The sequence below is a fragment of the Bubalus bubalis genome, chromosome 1, assembly GCF_019923935.1.
Source record: "Bubalus bubalis isolate 160015118507 breed Murrah chromosome 1, NDDB_SH_1, whole genome shotgun sequence".
Lineage (NCBI taxonomy): Eukaryota > Metazoa > Chordata > Mammalia > Artiodactyla > Bovidae > Bubalus > Bubalus bubalis.
In genome coordinates, this window is record NC_059157.1 from 185,237,801 (window position 1) to 185,254,090 (window position 16,290).

General features: G+C 44.3%; 1 protein-coding gene across 1 annotated transcript in view; it reads right to left on the bottom strand.

Moving 5' to 3' along the window:
- Positions 1 to 16,290, bottom strand: part of DSCAM (DS cell adhesion molecule) — a 283,047-nt gene that overhangs the window by 157,371 nt on the left and 109,386 nt on the right. Inside the window, exons 5-6 of the mRNA XM_045165314.1 lie at positions 1,868 to 2,064; positions 6 to 102 (exon numbers count right to left, since the gene is read on the bottom strand). Of these exons, the coding sequence (XP_045021249.1) occupies positions 6 to 102; positions 1,868 to 2,064 (294 nt within the window). The remainder of the gene's footprint in view (positions 1 to 5; positions 103 to 1,867; positions 2,065 to 16,290) is intronic.

A 16,290-nucleotide genomic window follows, 5' to 3' on the forward strand; every position in this document is an offset into this window, starting at 1 on the left:
CCTACCTTGCACCGTGAGCTGAATTATTCCACGGTCCTCCCCATAAGAATTGATAGCGTGACAGGAGAAGAAGCCAGAATCTTCTCTTACCGTTGGCAAAATCTATGTGTAAAGCAGAGAGAAATCCATCTTACCCAGAGGAATGCAGAGCGAGAACAACTCAAAGGGCTCTTGGTTACAAAAATCTCTCCACTCTCACTCTCCTCCCAGCCCCAAGCACACACATAAACACACTCACACACAGGGACACAAAACTGAGAACAAATTATTTCAGCACAATTGTAAATGTGCCGATGGACAGATTCAGTGTACATAATCCATGTCAGCTGCCAGCTCATTAAATTGGATGTGAAATTGATATAGGATGTCACATTCAGGTTGACATATATTCCACATACTCCCACTTAAAAAAAAAATCTCATAGTGGATTTTGTTTTTAAGTCGAGAGAAATGTTTTATTAAATGTCTTCTTTACATTATTGATATATATGTTTGTCTCTAAAAGACAATGATGAGCCTTAGCAAACAATTTCCAAAACATTTCTCACAAGCCAGTAGAGCCCATCCTGATGAAGTTTCTCTACATCACTGGCAGAGTGTCCATCAGACCATCATGGACTATATTTGTAAATATTTAAACAGTGTCATTGGGAGGAGTTTTGGTTAAATCTCATAGTGGATTTTTAAAACAGCCAGAGCAATCCTGCCTAGACAAAACAGATCTATAAACATTGCAATAAAGGTTTGGTCTCCCAGGACTCCAAGATTGGACCTGAGAGTGAATCGATATGCACGTTTCAAACACGGGGCTTTTTTTTCCCTCATGTGTGTTTTACAGCATCCTTTCTCCCCCATATTAAAAGAATTACTCAGCTAACTACCAGCAGTGCTAAAAATTCTAAGAGACTACAATACTTTTTTACTCTGGGTTTTCCCCCAAGAAGCAAAATATTTTCCTTATAATATTTTTGTGGCAGAATCCTTTTGACTTTTTTTTCAGGAAGTTAAAAAAAAGTGCACAGTGTAGGCTGTCATTTCTCCAGAATTACCTGTCATTAAAAGATGCTGTTTCTCCAGGCATAGAGAGTAGACTTATGGACATGGGGGGAAGGGAGGAGAGGGTGAGATGTATGGAAAGAGTAACACGGGAACTTACATTACCATATGTAAAATAGATCGCCAATGGGAATTTGCTTTATGGCTCAGGAAACTCAAACAGGGGCTCTGTATCAACCTAGAGGGGTGGGATGGGGCAGGAGACAGGAGGGAGGTTCAAAAGGGAGGGGGTATATGTATACCTATGGCTGATTCATGCTGAGGTTTGACAGAAAACAACAAAATTCTGTAAAGCAATTATCCTTCAATAAAAAAATAAATTAAAAAATATGCTATTTCTCTCATTATTATTATTATTATTACAGTTTGTTTCCCTGCCATGTTGGCAATAATTTCACTCTTAACCACATGTAGGATAAAGTACTATTTTTGCAGGCTACTCTGGAATCCCTTTATATATAAAAGTAGAGAGATAGTGTTTCATAAATGTTTTTTTTTAAGATTCTTTTTTTACATGGACCATTTTTAAAGCCTTTATTGAATTTGTTTTTTGTTTTGTTCTTTTTATTAAAAAGTTGTTTGGTTTCTTGGCTGTGAGGCATAGGGGATCTTAGGTCTCCGACCAGGGATTGAACCAGCACCCCCTGCATTGCAAGGTGAAGTCTCAGCCACTGGAACACTAAGGGAGCCCCGTTGTAACTGTTGATGATGATCTGTGGCTTTCCCCGACATGCAGTCACTTATGTGAAAGGACAGGATTATTCTGCCTGTGAAGGTAGGTGCTCATCTGTCCTGTTTGCCATGCTCTTACCTGCAGAGTAGAAATCACCTCCTCCCCCACCTCCTTGGTAGACACGAGATAACGGGCCATTTCGGGGTTAATGATCCGGTCCTCTTTCTCCCAGCGGACTATGATGGGCTTCTCACCATGGGCCGTGCAGCTCATTTCCTTCTTTTGACCCTGAGTGGCCAGGGTGGTGTTTGGGTAGGATGTAATCATCGCAGGAACTGAAAATCCAAAAATGACACAATTATTCGGCAAAGCAAGGGTTCACGGTTTCCCCACCATAACACATGGCTCAATTGCATTTGAGATGTTTCTTTGAAATGTATTGGCTGAGCAAGAATCATTAATAAAAGAGTTGGAAGGGTGGCAGAAAAATGAAACTGGACTCAATGAGCCCCAAGAAGAAACTGCTGTGTGGTTTCCTATTTGGAGGGGGGCGGGGTGTGCAGGTCTTATTCTCTTCCAATCCCTGTGGAAAGTAAACTTATGTTCCCTAAAACACACAAGAAAATGATATGACTTGCTTATTAGACAGGAAAAAGGGCTTCCATTGAGAATTGTACTCCTCCTTCCATAATCACCTACATTTCCAACTATCCTTGTCAACTATGGGAATTTCTTTTTTTTTTCTTTTTTTTGTGTAATAAAGTTTTATTAAAGTATAAAGGAGATAGAGAAAGCTTCTGACATAGGCATCAGAAGGGGGCAGAAAGAGTACCCGCTTGCTAGTGTTAACAATGAGGTTATATAATCCAAAGAATGTCTGGAGGTTGTAAAGACCTCATCAGACCTACTCCCATAATTTACATTTTAAGATAACACTGTCCTCAGGCAAGATACATCCTTGTAAAGACCAGGTCTGAAACCTTGTTAGTTAACCGATTGACTAACCAATCCTTGAAGTCACCTCTTGGCATCCCTAACCCACAGTTCTGCAGACCTCAAAACCAGACTTTTCCCAAAGTTTATAGCAGGGAATCTCATCTCAATGTATTGAGAGAATGGGAAACTTTATTTGTGAAACTTGTCAAGTTCCCTCCCTCCATCTCAAAATTCCTCTTGATGAAAGTGAAAGAGGAGAGTGAAAAAGCTGGCTTAAAACTCAACATTCAAAAAACTAAGATCATGGCATCTGGTTCAATTACTTCATGGTAAATAGATGGGGAAACAATGAAAACAGTGACAGACTTCACTTTCTTGGGCACCAAAATTACTGCAGATCGTGACTGCAGCCATGAAATTAAAAGACGCTCGCTCCTTGGAAGAAAAGCTATGACTAAACTAGACAGCATATTAAAAATTAGAGACATTACTTTGCCAATATAGTCCCTAATCAAAGCTATGGTTTTTCTAGTAGTTATGTATGGATATGAGAATTGGACCATAAAGAAAGCTGAGCACCAAGGAAATGATGCTTTTGAACTGTGGTGTTGGTGAAGACTCGTGAGAATCCTTTGAACTGCAAGGAGATCAAACCAGTCGATCTTAATGGAAATCATTCCTGAATATTCATTGAAAGGACTGATGCTGAAGCTGAAGCTCCAATACTTTGGCCACCTAAAGGGAAGAACTGACTCATTGGAAAAGATCCTGATGCTGGAAAGATTGGAAGCGGGAGGTGAAGGGGACGACAGAGGATGAGATGGTTGGATGGCATCACCTGCTCAATGGACATAAGTTTGAGCAAGCTTCGGGAGTTGGTGATGGACAGGGAGGCCTGGTGTGCTGCAGTCCTTGGGGTCACAAAGAAACGGACACTGAGAGACTGAACTAGTGTATTGGAGAAGACTCCTGAGAGTCCCTTGGATAGCAAGGACATTAAACCAGCCAACCCTAAAGGAGCTCAACCCAGAATATTCATTGGAAGGATTGATGCTGAAGCTGAAGCTCCAATAATTTGGCCACCTAGTTGGAAGAGCAGACTCACTGGAAAAGCCTTCAATTGTGGGGAGATTGAAGGCAAAATGAGAAGAGGGAAGTAGAGGATGAGATGTTGATAGCATCACTGACTCAAAGGACATGAGTTTGTGCAAACTCCAGGAGATAGTGAAGACAGGGAATCTTGGCGTGCTGCAGTCCATGGGGTGGCAGAGTCAGACATGACTTAGGCACTGAACAATTAGTGTGGAAATGGACCTGAGGAATCCAGCAAAAGCAAACACAAACACACTCTAGAAGGAGGTACCCTCCACCCAGGCCCTTTGGGATTCTCCAGATGAATCTCTGCTAACATGAGCTCACAAAACAAAAATAGTAAAACACGTGAGAAAACAATCTACCCTCATGGAGAATCAGGCCCCCAAGGGCTTCAGATGCTAGAATTACGAGATACAGGCCTTGAAATAATAATGCACAAAATGTTTAAAGATATTTTCAAAACATGAGAAAGGAACAAGAAGATATGAAAAACAAACAGGAAGATTTGAAAAAGAACTAAAACAAATTTATATATTTTTTATCTACTTTTTACCTAATTTTCCCAATCACAGGAGTAAGGGCTCTCCCTCATTCGTAAGGTGATGTTCATGCTATATTCTTTGCCACCCACCTCAGGGACCTCCAGCACCTCTCCCTGGGCACTTGACCATAGAAACGCTGTGCCTTCCCCTGAGACTGGCACATGCCAGGGCATGTCCTCCCTGTAGCCAGCTAGAGTGGTTTGAGACACACAACAAGGCAAAGATCTCCCAGTTTTGTAGCCTGGACCCCACGGAAGACCCCACACTGTAGAGTTTCTCTATAGTCAGAAGGCATATGGCAGAGATAACACAGTGTGGAGTGGGCAGGCTGGGAATGGAGCAAAAGAAGCACCATGAGGCCCAGATTTTAAAGAAAGTTGCCCACAACCATGGTGAGATTCCTCTTCCTGAGCGTCTGAGAAGCAGCAGAACTGCTCCACCATCCCCAAACTTTGGTTCTGATCCCTCCTTCCCTTTCACCTTTAAAAGATAATTTTTAATTTTATTAACCAATATATTGAGGTACAATAAACATACCACAAAATTCACTTGCTTCAAGTATATAATTTTAGTATTGCCTTCGCTTTCTAGGCTCAAAGGGGAGGGGCAAGACATTTTATTGAGTGAAAGATTCTTTAAATTTTGTAGCACTTTACAATTTTCAAAAGTTTCACACACATGATTTCATATAATCCCATAATAACTCTTATTAACCCCCTACCCCTGTCTTGCTCCTCTCCCTTTCCTCTCCCCACTAGTTTGTTCTCTGTATCTGTGAGTCTGTTTCTCTTTTGTTTTGTTCACTAGTTTGTTGTATTTTTCAGATTCCACATAGAAGCGATATCATCGAGTATTTGTTTTTCTCTGTCTGACTTATTTCACTTAGCAGAATGCCATCCAAGTCCATCCATATTGCTGCAAATGGCAAATTTTCATTATTTTTATGGCTCAGTAGGATTCCACCGTATATATATGTGCCACGTCTTCTTTATTTACACATCTGTTGGTGGACATTTAGGTTGCTTCCATACCCTGTTGTGAATAGCACTGCTACGAATGTTGGGTGCATGTATATTTTTGAATTAGTGCTTTTGTTTTTCTCAGATCTATACCCAAGAGTGGAACTGCTGGGTGAGTTTAAAGCAGGGACTGGCTCTGCTGCTTTCCCCCTGTGGGGGCTGCAGTGATGATTGTGGGCCTCATCCTGACTGATGCTGAGATGTGGGCATGTCTGGGGGTGAGGGGATGGGCTAAGGTGTACAGGTGGGGAGATGTGGAATGCTGGCTGGGGCTTCTGCATCTTAAATGCAGTGGAGGGTAGGGACCAACAGAAATGCCCAGGGCTGTAGGCATTTGGAGTCCTGGGCGGGCTTGTCTGTGATCTCAGGCAGACGATGGGTTAATGTGGAACAGACTTACAGGGGCACTGTGGGACTTAGAAGTTAATGAGTCAGCTCATATCCATGTCTGTAGAGGTTACACATCAGGGTTTGGTTTACTGTTTTATTGGCTGCCTGGATTCAAAAAAGAAGAAGAGAAAATGTTGATAGTGAGGACTAGATGTCTGAGGCCATTGCATTGTACAGCGTCCTAAATAATGAGAAATATTTCTTCTATTAATAGTATGAAAAGTGAAAGTGTTAGTTGCTCAGTCAAGTCCAGCTCTTTGCAACCCCATGGACTATAGCCCCACCAGTCTCCTCTGTCCCTGGAATTCTCTAGGCAAGTATATTGGAATGGGTTGCTATTCCCTTCTCCAGAGAATCTTTCTGACCCAGGGATCAAACCTGGGTCTCCTGCATCACAGGCAGACTCTTTCCTGTCTGAGCCATCAGGGAAGCCCACAAATAATTTACCAACTGGAATATGGCCCCCCGGCCCCTCCTGTAGAGAACCAGTTCCTACAGCCCCCTTTGTTGAGCACAGAGTAGAGAGACTTCAGTGGCAGAGCTGTGTTCTGGAAATTAATCCACACTAATGCCTCTCAGTGTGGTGGGCTGCTAAAGGCCACACAGAGGATTTCTCAGTGTATGCTATTTGCTAAATAAGAAAAAAAAAAAAAAAAAGGCAAAGAAACATGTCACATGGCAGGGTATGAAAAAATACAGATTTCTTGTGAAGACACATTGAGTGTGATCACTTCTCAAGTCTGGGGTATTTTACCACTCTCAGTACTTTATATTTCAGTGCTGCTACTGCTAAGTCCCTTCAGTCGTGTCCGACTCTGTGCGACCCCATAGACGGCAGCTCACCAGGCTCCCCCGTCCCTGGGATTCTCCAGGCAAGAACACTGGAGTGGGTTGCCAGTTCCTTCTCCAATGCATGAAAGTGAAAAGGGAAAGTGAAGTCTCTTAGTAGTGTCTGACTCTTAGCGACCCCATGGACTGCAGCCTACCAGGCTCCTCTGCCCATGGGATTTTCCAGGCAAGAGTACTGGAGTGGGGTGCCATTGCCTTATGGGAATAAGGATCAGGCAGAATTCCTCTGTGTTGTCTCCAGAGAACTAAATAATTCCACCAATGGCATTGTCATCCAACCGAGCGAGAAGGCGAAGGTTCTTCAGGACAGAGGATCTCAGATGTAAACTCCAGAGTCCTAGGTGATGCGAGCGCGACCCACCCGTGCACCTCTGTGAAGTTGAGTCTCACTCCTGTACAGTAACCGAGCTTCTGCAAAGCCACGCCGAGCCTGGCCCCCCCAGCAGAGAAGTGTTCTGGTCAAAACCAAAGGAACCCCACCCCCAGCCACAGGAACCCGAAGACAGATGCCAAATAAGGGTTTCTGTCCGACCTCATGAGCTGCTACACAGGGAGCAAATGCATTCAGAAGGCTGGAGTCTGCCTGGGATGAAATTTCCTATCCTTTTGAAAGCACCAACTACAGGAACACATTAGTGGTCTCCAAGAAAATGCAGCTGTGCTCAGAGGGCTTGCTTGTTGTGTGCCCTTTCCTTTTCCTACTAATGAAAAGCTTTATTGCTTTCTACATGGGAGAAGTCCCTCGACTAAACCCTGGCCCTCCGGTGTATGATTTGTCCATCTTACCCTGCAAAAAAAAGCTTCTCTTTTTACTCATATTTCTCCTTCGGAGGAATGCCTCCACCAAAATGGGTATTTTAGTTCTGGCTCATGGTCAGAAATGGTCTGACGAGCCCTTGTTCTGTCTCACCCACATATTCTCAGCCCTTTAAAGAGACTGATCATTTTCACATCTCTTTGCAATGCTAATGTTTGAAGGCACGACCTTTTCACTCGTCACAGTCACCAGTGCTGAGAGATGACAGCATGTCAGTGGAGCAGCGCTCTCTGCAAGGGTCTCTGAAGCATAACGAATGGATGGGGTAACAGGGCTGAGAACCAAGGGAGGCCGGGCTGCCCTGCTAGTGGGAGAAAAGGAAACCAAGACCAAGAGGGCTTTGTTCAACAATCGCATGCCCTGTGCTTCTCCTGCAAAATTACCCATTAAAGAGACAGCTGTTGTACTTCGTTATATACTGGTTTATAAATTTCCTTCATTAACCACAATATCGCCTACCAGCACCTTAATGTTCAGCAGATCTGCGTTCTTCCTGTTTAAGGGAGGCTCATCTGACCTACTTCCTTGCAATGCAAACAGACAGTGGTACCGTAGAGCTGCTGCTACAGCCAGGGAGAGCCGAGCCTGCACACGGAGATCAGCCCTGTGGTCCAGGGATGCCGTCTACTTAGTCTGAAATTGGCCAAGTGGCCAGGGAAACTGACAGACTGACAAATGCTGGAAACGGGTGCTTTCTTCTCTTCCTCCTCTCCCAACGGCTAGTTGTTTGAAAATTAAGAATTTACCAGAACACTACTTAGGAGGGTGTGCCACTACGTGAATGATTTCAAAGCATGTTCCCATCTTTCCAGAAGCACTGAGAAGGTGTGAATTTACTTCAGAACAATAATCAAACTTGGGCTTACCAGGTGGTGCTAGTGGTAAAGAATCCACCTGCCAAAGCAGGAAATGCAAGAGATGCAGCAGTTTGATCCCTGGGTTGGGAAGATCCCCTGGAGGAGGGCATGGCAATCCACTCCAGTCTTCTTGCCTGGAGAATCCCATGGACTGAGGAGCATAGTGGTCTTCAGTCCAAGGGGTTGCAAACAGTCGGACATGACTGGGTGACTGAGCACAATAACCAACCTTATTTGTAACAGCTGTTGTTGATGTTCAGTCACTCAGTTGTGTCTGACCCTTTGTGACCCCATGGACTGCAGCATACCAGGCTTCCCTGTCCTTCGCTAACTCCCGGAGTTTGCTCAAAATCAGGTCCATTGAGTCAATGATGCCATCCAACCATCTCATCTTCTGTTGCACCCTTCTCCTCCTGCCTTCAATCTTTCCCAGCATCAGGTTCTTTTCCAATGAGTTCAACTTCAGCATCAGTCTTTCCAATGAATATTCAAGGTTTTTTCCTTTAGGATTGACTAGTTTGATCTCCTTGCTGTCCAAGGGACTCTCAAGAGTCTTCTCCAGCACCACAGCTTGAAAGCATCAGTTCTTCAGTGTTTAGCCTTCTTTATGGTCCAACTCTCACATCCATACTGCTGCTGCTGCTGCTAAGTCGCTTCAGTCGTGTCCGACTCTGTGCGACCCCATGGACTGCAGCCTACCAGGCTTCTCCGTCCATGGGATTCTCCAGGCAAGAACACTGGAGTGGGTTGCCATTTCCTTCTCCAGTGCATGAAAGTGGAAAGTGAAAGTGAAGTCGCTCAGTCGTGTCTGACTCTTAGCGACCCCATGGACTGCAGCCTACCAGGCTCCTCCATCCATGGGATTTTCTGGGCAACAGTACTGGAGTGGGGTGCCATTGCCTTCTCCCTCACATCCATACATGAGTACTCAAATATGAACAGCACATCACTGCATGTTTTGATAGGAATTCAATTATAAATTGACATACACATTGATTTTTCAACACAAGGATATATAGAAAAATAAAAATTATATTAATAAATCACTGATATGAAAGATTATTTCTAAAACTTTACTCTTCTGTTTTCATGACTCTACCAGTAATATAAAACTGGTCCTAATATAGCTTTATTTCTTTTTTCCTTTAGCTCTGCTGAAAGCACTGAAAAAGAAACAAAAGGAAATACCAAGTGTCCTGGATAAGCCCCAAGTAGACAACATGACTGTCAAGATCATCTGGTTCAGTCCCTTCATTTCACACAGAAAGAGAAAACCAGAGAAGCAGAATGGGAATCAAAGGCCCAGATGCAAGAGTCAACCAGAATCTGACTTTCACGTTGTTGTTGTTGAGTCACTAAGTTGTGTCTGACTCTTTTACAATCCCATGGACTGTAGCCCACCAATCTCCTCTGTCCGTGGGATTTCCCAGGCAAGAATACTGGAGTGGGTTGTCATGACTTCCTCCAAGGGATCTTCCCCACCAAGGGATCAAACCTGAATCTCCTGCATCTCCTGCATTGGCAGGGGGATTTTTACCTCTGAGCCCCCTGGGAAGCTTCTGACTTTCAGGAGTCCTGTTCTATCTAAAACCATCATTATCACAGGTAACGACTCCTATAGAGGCAGCCAATCTTTCTGGACACCCATGACCTCCCATATTTGACCTGCAACCTGGGAAGTCCCTCAGTCCCTCCACGTGGTCAGAACAGAGGTGGCAGAGGAGGGTGTGGGGTCAAGAACAAGGCAGCAAGGCTTCCCCAATCTGAGGCAGGAACACTAGGGTCACCAGGTGGGAGTTCTGGGGAGGGAGATACTCTGAGACATCAACACATTCTATAAGCCACTTCTTCTTTTTGTTTCTTTAGCTACTTCTTCAACTATATATTTACATCTTCCTACCATTTGACTATAAACATTTTCAAACACACAGAAAGTTGAACAGCCATATACCCGCTGCCTGTGTTTTGCAATGAACATTTCATTCAGAGATTTGAATCAAAATTTATTTTCACTGTTATTTCACCAGTCAATCAAAATTTACTGAACACATGATTTTTACTACTCTGAATACATAAAATAAACTTGAGTGAAAATACGAATCTGTGCATGTTGCAAAGATCAGGCGCTAAGATGGCAGCTGCCTTCTTGAATTCTGCTGCTCAGGGTGAAGCCCCTTGGAGGTGCTTTAGTCCAGACCCTGATGCTGTGGCTTGGGGTCTGGCTGCCTTGGGTTAGACACTGGTCTTCTCAGAGGAGGAGGGGATTAAGGGGACCAGAAGCCAGGAGGCTGGGCTCCAACCTTACGCCATCTGTGTACACGCTGCTGTGAGTGAGCAAGACGATGGCTGCCCTGGGCCTCAGTGTTCTCACCTGATTTATGGGTGAGCTGCGTGGGACAAGGTGCTCTCATCCTGGGCTGCATCTTAGACGTGGAATCATCTGGTTTTAAAAATAAACCAGTGCTCAGGCCCTGTGTGTACTCAGTTGCTCCAGTTATGTTCACCTCTTTGGGACCCTACAGACTGTAGTTGATCAGGCTCCTCTGTCCATGGGGATTCTCCAGGCAAAAATCCTGGAGTGAATTGCCATGCACTCCTCCAGGAGATCTTCCTGGCCTAGGGACTGAACGCACGTCTTCTGCATTTATGGCTGAGCCATGGAGGAAGCCTCCCAGACCCTACCCTAGACCAACTGAATCAGAGACTCTGGGGGGCTGGGCACGGGAATGGGTTTATTCAAAGTTCTTCAAGTGGTCCTCATATACAGCCTTGAATGAAAAAGCTCAATGGATGATCTCCAAGGCCTTTCCAGCTCTGACTGTCCTCCCCTTTCCCTTTTTACTTCCTTAAATGTTTTTTAATTTATTTTAATCAGAGGATAATTACTTTACAATATTGTGATGGTTTTTTCCATACATCAATATGAATCAGCCATAGGTATACATACGTCCCCTCCATTCTGAACACTCTTCCCACCTCCCTTCCCACCCTCCTTTTTATTTCTAATCTCCCCTTCACTCTGTCCCTTTTCCCTTCCCTTCTTCCTTCTCTCCTGCCTGTCTAACTTCCTTCCTTTCATCTGATCCCTTTCTTCCTTTTTCTCCTTCTCCCTCTGTGTCACCATCCCATAATAACAACAGTTAACCTTTCTGAATCCTGACTCGGTGCTGAGATACTTCCTGTGTACTTTGTCTGTACGTATTCACTGCACACAGCAACCTCACTGGATATGGCTGTAGAAATGACCTGAGACTTATTTGTAAGTGCCATTTTTAGTAGGCTCCAAATTATACTACAAATATGTGTGAATGATATAGAAATAACATTTCTAGCAGATTCATTGGATTTAAATTTATATGAACATATGTCTATGCAGATGATCAAAGAGAACCAGACACCAAACACCTACTTTGAAGGGAACTGAATTAAGATTAACATATAAGAGAATTTCAGGATTTATTTCATCCTTGACATCTTGTCCTTTCTTTTTATTTATAAGTAAGGAAACAGAACTGGAGGGTTAAGTCTGGCTAGATGAGAACCTTCTCTCTTCTGACCCTCTTCTACTCTTATTCCAAAACTCTATTTCGTGTAGTAAGATGTAAACAATCAGTATCACCTTAATCGTGGCATGTGGGATCTAGTTTCCTGACCAGGGATTGAACCCAGGCTCCCAGCATTGGGAAGTTGGAGTCTTAGCCCCTGGACCACTGTAACTAAAAGATCTCACATGCTGAAGCCAAAGATCCCACCATGCCACAACTGAGGTCTGACATAGCCAAACAAATAATTTTTAAACAAAAGAATAAAAAAAAAAATCAGTATCACCATAAAAATCATACAGTAAAATTATCTTTACTTCCCAAGATGATGAATCTTGTCCTTCCTTTTCTTTCCCTTCCCAAGATGATGAATCTTGCCCTTCCTTTTCTTTCCCTTCTTCCCTTTCTTTCTCTAGGGTCTGGGGAAGCTAAGCAGGTCTAAGCTAAGTCTCATGAAGTGAATCATATATCTGGGACTTCTCCAGTGATGCAGTGGATAGGAATCCACCTGCCAATGCAGGGGACATGGGCTCCATTCCTGGTCCAGGAAGATTTCACATCATGCACCACAACCACTGAAGCCCACGTGCCCTAGAACATGTGCTCTGTGACAAGAGAAACCCTGCAATAAGACCACACACCTCAATGGAGAGTAACCCCTGTGCACTGCAACTAGAGAAAGCTCACACAGCAACAAAGACCCAGTGAAATTAAAAAAAAAATGTTAAAAAAATCATATGCCTGAACCTGTGTATCCTCTCAAGTTTCACATCACTTTTACACCCCTGATCTCACAGAGATACACATGTTCGCAGTAGAGAAGAGAGTGCATAATTCCATGTACCCGCACTGAAACAGAATCAGAGCAGGTAAACAGAATTGGAGTCTAAAGCCATCAACAAGTCAATGAAAGAGCCAGAAGAAGAACCCAGGCCTTCTGGACCCAAGCGCAAAGCTCTTTGCCCAACCACAGTGGAGGCCCCGAGGCTGGTCCGCAGGGCAGAGAACGCCACCTGCTGGGGGGAGGGGCACCAGAGCATCCTTGGAAGTCCTTCTACCTGGGCCTGGGCCTGTTCAGGGGAGACTGATGTCCTTGGTGGTTCCCTTCCTTCAGCTACAATAAGGACCCTAACATCTCTCCTGCAAGCCTACTGTCTATCTGAGCATTGAGGCCAGCAGGATAGGCTCTACAACTGTAGGTTCCCAAGCAAAATGAAAATGTGTAGACCTTTGTTAACAAAGCAGGAGAAAGGTGCCAGTAAATTGATCAACTATGAAGCCCTTTTTCCTTCTTCTGTAGTCTTTTTCTCCATGTGCCATGATGGTTTATATTCACTGTTGTGCCAGCCCTCCAGGCCCCCAGGACACACTTTGCGACTTGCAAACACATGTGTGCACCCTACGAAGTCAGGGTGCCCTTCCCATCAGAATGACCACTGCACCCACATCTTGGGTGGGTGACCTCCAGGTACCCTAAATTGCTCTCTGAAAGCTGCCTGGTGCTGCTGCCTCCAGCAGAGAGGCTCCCCTTATATTCTCAATGGAGATGCCAGCCCACACCCAGATCCTCACAGGGCGGAAGATGGCAGTGATGAATGGGTGGATGCAGTGAAGGGGAGGCCTGGGGCCAAGGAGGTGAGAGGAAGAGAGTTGAGCTCCACAACAAGAGAGGCCACTGCAATGAAAAGCCCGAGCATTTCAAGGAAGAGTAGTCCTCACTCGGTGCAACTAGAGAAAACCCTCCATCCTGGGGAGGCAGGGAGGCCGCGGCAGGTAGGACTCAGGAATGGAGACTTCGAGTGCCCAGTTCATGCTGCATTATTCCATCCAACTTCATTACAAAACACACATTTACTGATGAAATTATTGAATCCCCTGGTGGTCCAGTGGTTAAGAATCCACATGCAAGGCAGGGGACAAGAGTTCTACCCCTGATCCAGGAAGATTCCACATGCCATGGAGCAACTAAGCCTGTGTACCACAACTGCCGAGCCCACTCACCCTAGAGCCTGTGCTCCACAACAAGACAAGCCACTGCAATGAGAAACCCATGTACCACAAGGAAGAGTGGCCCCCGCTTGCCACAAATAGAGAAAGTCAGTGCAGCAAGGAGGACCCTGCACAGCCAAAAGTAAATAAATAAATACTGAAAAAATAAAGATAAAATTATTAAGAACTTCAATATGGTGGCTGAAGAAGCTTAAACCTAAGTGCAGGGTCCCTTGGGAGCTGGTGACCCCATGCCATGGGATTGACCACACACTCCAGACACCAACCCTCTATGCTGTAAGTACTCAGCCTCCTAGGAAGACACAGCTGTGACAGGTAGACAAGAATAGCCTGGTTACCTGCAGGGGTAAGGAAGTTCGGAAGGGTCTCTTGAGTCTCTGGGGCAAGGTTGGGGCACACTAACTGCAGCCTTGAAGAAGGACCAGGAGCCAGCAGCCTCCTCTTTTCTCATCACCAAGGCAACAGAGTGGGACCTCTGATGTCATGTTTCTCTGTCACTGTGGTTCTGATCCTTACACTACCTGGGGCTACTGAAGAACCCATGGTCACATGTTATCCTCAGGATTCTTATCTTTTTCTTTCTTTTTTAAAAAATTTTTTTCTTGGAGTACAATTGATTTACAATGCTGTGTTAATTTCTGCTGTACAGCAAAGTGAATCATACACACACACACACACACACACACACACACACACACATACATGCATACACCCCCTCTTTTAAGATACTTTTCCCATACAGGTCAATACAGAGTATTGAGTAGAGTTCCCTGTGCTATACAGTAGGTCTTTATTAGCCATTTATTTATACACAGTTGTGTGTCTGCATCAATTCCAGTCCCCCAATTTATCCCTTCCACCCCATCCTTCTCCTTTTCAAAAAATTGTGGCAAAGTATACAAAATATAAAACTGATCATTTTAACCGTAAGTCCAATAGCATTAAGTGCATTCACACCATTGTACAAACCTTACCATTGTCCATCTCCAGAACTTTTCCATCTTCTTCAACTGGAACTCTGTCCTCATGAAGTAGTAACTCCCCATTCTCTGCTCCCCAGCCTCTGGCACCCACCATTCTACTTTCTGTCTTTGTGAATTTGACTGTTTCAAGTACGTCCTCTAGGTGGAATTTTACAGTATGTTTGTCCTTCTGTGATGGGTTTGTTTTGCTTAGCTTAATATATTCAAGGGCTTTCCAGGTGGCTCAGTGGTAAAGAACCCACCTGCCAATGCAGGAGACATCGGTTCGATCCCTGAGTCGGGAAGATCCCCTGGAGGGCAATTCACTCCAGTATTCTCGCCTGGGAAATTCCATGGATAGAGGAGCCTGGTGGGCTACAGTCCATGGGGTTGCAAAAGTCCATGGGCATGACTGAGCAACTAAACAACAGTAACGATGTGTTCAAGGTTCACCCAAGTTGTAACATAAGTCAGACTCTCCTTCCTTTTTAAGCCTGGATGATATTCTGTTCTGGGTAGATACAATATTTTGCTTATCTGTTCATCCATCGATGAAGTTGTTTCTGCCTTTTGGCTCCTGTGAAGAAGGCTGCTATGATCACCAGTACACAGAGCATTATTCTTGAAAGTGTCTGTTGCCCTTTGCTAGAGAAAATTGTTTGCAATTCTGTGCCTGCTTCTTTTTCTGCTTCTTTTCAATGTTCAAAGGCCGAGTGGCTTTCTCCCGGTTTGGGGTCCTTGCCTCTCAGCTGCATCTCCGTTTCCTCATCTGTAAGAACAATGGGGCCTCCAGCCTCCCGAGGCTGTGATGGGGATTAATGAGATTATGTGCGTGGAACCCACTGAGTGTGTCCTCAGAAAGGCCCTGAAGAAACACAGAGTGCTATTATCTCTGCTGCAGAATCAGAAATGCCTCCTGTCCAAATACATATTGTTCATGAAAGTTTCAGCAAGTAAGACTACCTACCAGGCAGCGCTAATCCTCATCAAGAAAATGATTTCTCCAGCCAGGAATTAATAAGTTCTTAGCACATACTAAAATATCTCCTCAGCTGGGTTATTATGCTTACATAATGAAGTTACTTTGATTATAACCATTAATCAAATACGTGTTTCCAAGCTACAGTGGGCTGTGTTTGATGTTAAATTTCAACAAGAATGACAACATCTCCATTTCTTGGCAGCTTTGCCAGGGCCCCATGACTTGATTAAATGTGTCAGGGTAAAGACAGAGGACATTTAGAGTTCGTATTACATTCACTCTGTACGTGTTTTCAAGTTACCTTATTGAAAGAATGTTGATTTTTTAAATTTTAGTTTAAAAATATTTATTTAGCTTTGATGGGTCTTGGTTGCAGCACGCAGGATCTTTGTTGTGGTGTGTGGGCTCCAGGGCACAGAAGCTCAGTAGGTCCAGCACTAGTTCCCTGACCAGGGATTGAACCTGCATCCCCTGCACTGCAAGGCAGATTCCTAAGCACTGGACCACCAGCAAAGTCCCTAAAGTTGAGTTATTTTGCAAGACAAGTATAAATATTAACC